The sequence below is a fragment of the Austrofundulus limnaeus genome, unplaced genomic scaffold, assembly GCF_001266775.1.
Source record: "Austrofundulus limnaeus strain Quisiro unplaced genomic scaffold, Austrofundulus_limnaeus-1.0 Scaffold1128, whole genome shotgun sequence".
NCBI classification, from domain to species: domain Eukaryota; kingdom Metazoa; phylum Chordata; class Actinopteri; order Cyprinodontiformes; family Rivulidae; genus Austrofundulus; species Austrofundulus limnaeus.
Window position 1 is genome coordinate 81,139 of NW_013953530.1, and position 4,178 is coordinate 85,316.

Genomic DNA, 4,178 nt, shown 5'->3' on the forward strand with positions numbered 1-4,178 from the left:
GCATTTTTCAAATTTCGCCTTGGGGCGGAGTTATCTTTTCACGGGTGGGTGGGGAGAGAGATACACTTTAATGTCAGGTCAAAGCCATCCTGTGGCTAATGATCTCTGCTAACCATCCAGAAGTAGCAGAGCTTTCTGCAGCGAGGGACCAACCTTTCCATTCAGAGTCTTGTATCTGTCCTCCACAGGCTGTAAGACGTAGCTGTCAAAGTGAGAGTCTGAAAAGCTGCCGACACTCAGACTTCCACAACAAGGAACCAGGACCTGTGGGTTTTACACCAGACAAAACAAACAATTACCAGTAAATGTTTCATTCAAATGTATCCATTACACGAAACTTATTCATTGAATATCTGCTGGTTTCCTTACACAGTTGTTGAAATAACAAGCATTATGTAATGCTAACATTAGGTGCTGCCTCTGCAGTAGTGGTGTACCGATTTTAGTTTCCAATCTTATTTTATTGAAAAACATTGAACAATACCTTTGAAACAATACAAACTTGCTTTAACTGGACTTTAGGTAGTTTTCACAGCAGAGCAAATGGGAACAATGGCTGATATTCAGACCTTTGTGGAGGAAACCGAGGAGCCTATCTTTTTCATCAATAAAACAGCCAGCTGATTTATCTGTCCACCCCTACTCTGCAGTATTGTGGATGCTGTGCCGGTCTACTGTGGTGAAGAGAAAGCTAGGCTGTAATGTTTAGCTCTCAGTTTACAGGTCGGCCTACGATCCAGCCCTCAATTTGGGTAGAGATAAAGAATGAGATCATGGCTATAAGTGGTCCTTTTGAGTTTTCTCTGCAGGGTAGACAGGGTGAGATATTCAGTTTTCCAGGAGAGACTCAGAGTAGAGCTGTTGCTCCTCCACAGCGAGAGGAGACAGTTGAGGTGGTTCATGTGGTAAGAATACCTCCTGGACGCCTCCACAGGGAGGTGCTTCAGGCATGTTCGACTGGGAGGAGACCCAGAGGAAGACCCTGGACATGCAGAAGAGTTTATAAGCCTCTTTTCCATTGTCAAGTCTAACTTCAACCGTTTTTGCGGGTGCATTATCAGTTGCAATTTTATTGGACTTCATTAATTTAAATTGGACACGGCGCTGTTTATAACTGTGCATATAACCATGGGTGGCCATTTTATCCAAAATCTCCTAGTATACCTGTTCATTTCTGACGTGTCAGTCAGAAATGAGATGAATCAATAAGAAATGCTTAAAGCCATGCCCGTGGAGAGGAGATCGAGGTGACTCTTAACCCTTGACCCAACTCCAAAACAAATGAAAGAGAATAAATGTATGGACTAAAATTTACAACTTACACACCGCAAAAACAGTCATATTCTTGTTTACTCTTGTTTTGAGTTTGATACACTAAGAAAGAGCAGAGTATGTCAGATTGTTAATCTTATCTTAGAAATTTTTCTTGGTTTGAGAAGCTGTGCGAAGTGCAGTTGTCTTACTGCACTGTTAGGTTATTTCACTTCATTTGAGAAGATTCAGACTATAATCTATTCTTTTTAAACTTATTTTTAGATGGCCGATTTTTGCAGTGCGTCATTATGCATTTATTAAATTTGTTGCTGTTATTAAAAGCAAAAATTAAACTTACTGACCCCCAATCCCAGACCAGAAATTCTGATTTTCTTACCGATATGTACAAAGACTTTATCTTACTAAAGTCACGTCAACCAGAAAGGCCCACGTTGTACAACTGCTTAATAAGCTGGAGAGAAATCTTGATTCATGCAGACTGGTCGCGAACAACAAGTCAAGTGTAGGACATTAAAAAGCGGAACGGACACATGACTCACGATGCCCTGGAGCTCTGCTGCTCGGCTGCAGAGGTCCGGTCTCTGCTTCTCCAGAGCCAAGAAGAAAGGATTCCTCAGGATGTTCTCATCATACACAGCCATAAGGAGCCAGACGTTTGGATTCTGCAGAACAAATCAGCCATGCAGGCTGCAGGTTAGCATGACCCAAACAAAACCACACAGTGAGCTGCGGGCAACCGTTCAAGTATTTCTCTCAAGACAAGAAAGGAATCATTTGTTAGATGTTGAACTGAGGCAAGAAAAATAAAAACTACTTTAAAGAGAGCAGCTCATTTGTAAAGATGAAAAACTATTTCCTCTAATTTTCTAACAACATATATAGCACTTTCAAAGTAAAAACAGTCAGTGAAAATGCTGCAAACTAAACAACAAGAACATAAAAACATTTGTAAAGAAATCAATCCACAGGCAGTTCAGGTCATAAACTTTGTTTGTCAGATAGATTTCTGCTTTTAGATCATTCATTTTTGTGTCCACGTGGATACTGAGCAGTCGGACATAATTTAATCATAATAAAACCTTCAGAAGTTTTAGCCTGAAGGAAAAAAAAAGTGTTTCCCAGCTAGCTGAGGCTGTGGGTCCAAGTCTCTTCCAGTTCAAATAAAAACCGTCACCTGCCTCTCCGTGCATGATCCAGATTAAACTGAAGATCTGATCCGAGCACATGACGTCCTCACACAGACAGCATTTTATTCAGACCAAAACATTAAATCTGACTGATTATGAATCTCTGAATACCTGGATTTGTCCTCGACTGGATGACCCGAGTTCAAATAATTCTATAAAGTTTGTTTCATTTTGTGGTAAAACCATGTTTCCTGTTTGGTTTTCTGCTCATTCCTCTGGTCCAACTCAGTCCAAACCCACCACATGTGCCCACGCAGCACTCAACCTGCACCTGAACGATCTGAAAATCTGACAGCTGATCCACTCCCCTCAAACACCAGCTTCTCTGCGGCTTGGCTGCAGCAGCAACTGGCCCACTGGACCAGCATCGGACGGGATGAGTAATGTGACTGCTTAGAAATGAGTCATGTGACCTCTGAGGGTCCTCGTGACGCCCCCAGACTGACAGTAAACGGCGTGGAGCGGACCCCCTCAGGCCCAGTGCCAGACTCCTCGACAGACTCAGGATTCCAGCCAGAACCAACGAGGAGAATCTCTACGATTGAAGCTGAGAACACATCCCTGATGAATCCTAACTTTTTGTTGTGACCTCAGAGGGCATCTGATACATCCTTAGAATCTATTTTCTTTATTTGTACTTACTTAGAATTAGTCAAGTGCTCCCATACACTCCAGGTTGTTTCACTACCCTTTTTGGTTAAATTTAGTTAAATTAAATTTTTAAAAAAGGACACATTAAAACTGCATTATCTTCTGCCATTTTGAATCGTAATAAAAAATTATGTATTACTTTTGAGAGTTTTTTTTCTTCTATATAATCATTTGCATATTTTTGACAGCCTACAGGGTGATAGTTTGATTTCATAATTGCAGGACGCTGACATCGCTTTATATTTAACGAGAAACAACAAAACTGAAGTTTGTTTCAAAACACAAATATTCAGTTTCCGCCCACATTCATTAGAACCATGATCTTCTGCATGAATGTGCCTTTTCCGTAAGGTGTCTCCTTTAAGTTTAATCAATTTTTAAAAACTATCTCAGTCTGCAATATAAATAATATTGCAGACTGATATAGTTTTTAAAAATTGATTAGTTTATCTGGGACAAAATATCAATAAATAGTACTTTTCAGCAGTTGTGTAAGCATTAAAACAGTAAACATTTAAAGTCCAACTAATAGCTGTCTTTGAATCAATATAAGATGACATTTTTTTTTTTACAAAAGTACAAAAACTTACATTATTAGTTTATTAATCTTGAGCCATTTCACAAGAAAGTCATCCCAGGACACTGTACAAAGAAACAAGTCATAAATCCAAGTCAGCTGACCTGTAATTGAGAGCCTCTGTCAAATTTGTTGGATTTAGTAAAAAAAAAAAAAAACATACTGTAAACATTTATTTCAATTAGTTTTCGAATAGTTTTAATTTGACCTGTCAACAATTTCATTTGATCCTATGACAACTGTCAATTTTGTAATAAAATGTCTGCTTTGCTTCTCGGTAGGCAAAATACATCTTTAAACTGAACACAAATCTGTAAAAAACACTGCTGACAGGAGCAAAGATGCAGAAACTCTGTTGCAGTTTACAGGTTTGTCCACTGGACCAGAACAGCTGAAGGTCTGCCTAACCTCACAGGTACACACCTGACTCTAAACCTAACGTCACAGGTACACACCTGACTCTAAACCTAACGTCACAGGTACACACC

The 4,178-nt window shown here is 39.6% G+C and overlaps 1 protein-coding gene across 1 annotated transcript in view; it reads right to left on the reverse strand.

The window, feature by feature from the left end:
- Positions 1-4,178, reverse strand: part of LOC106534266 (ankyrin repeat domain-containing protein 27) — a gene marked incomplete at its 3' end in the record, with an annotated part of 20,367 nt that overhangs the window by 12,011 nt on the left and 4,178 nt on the right. Inside the window, 2 exon segments of the mRNA XM_014030844.1 lie at positions 154-264; positions 1,815-1,937. Of these exon segments, the coding sequence (XP_013886298.1) occupies positions 154-264; positions 1,815-1,916 (213 nt within the window).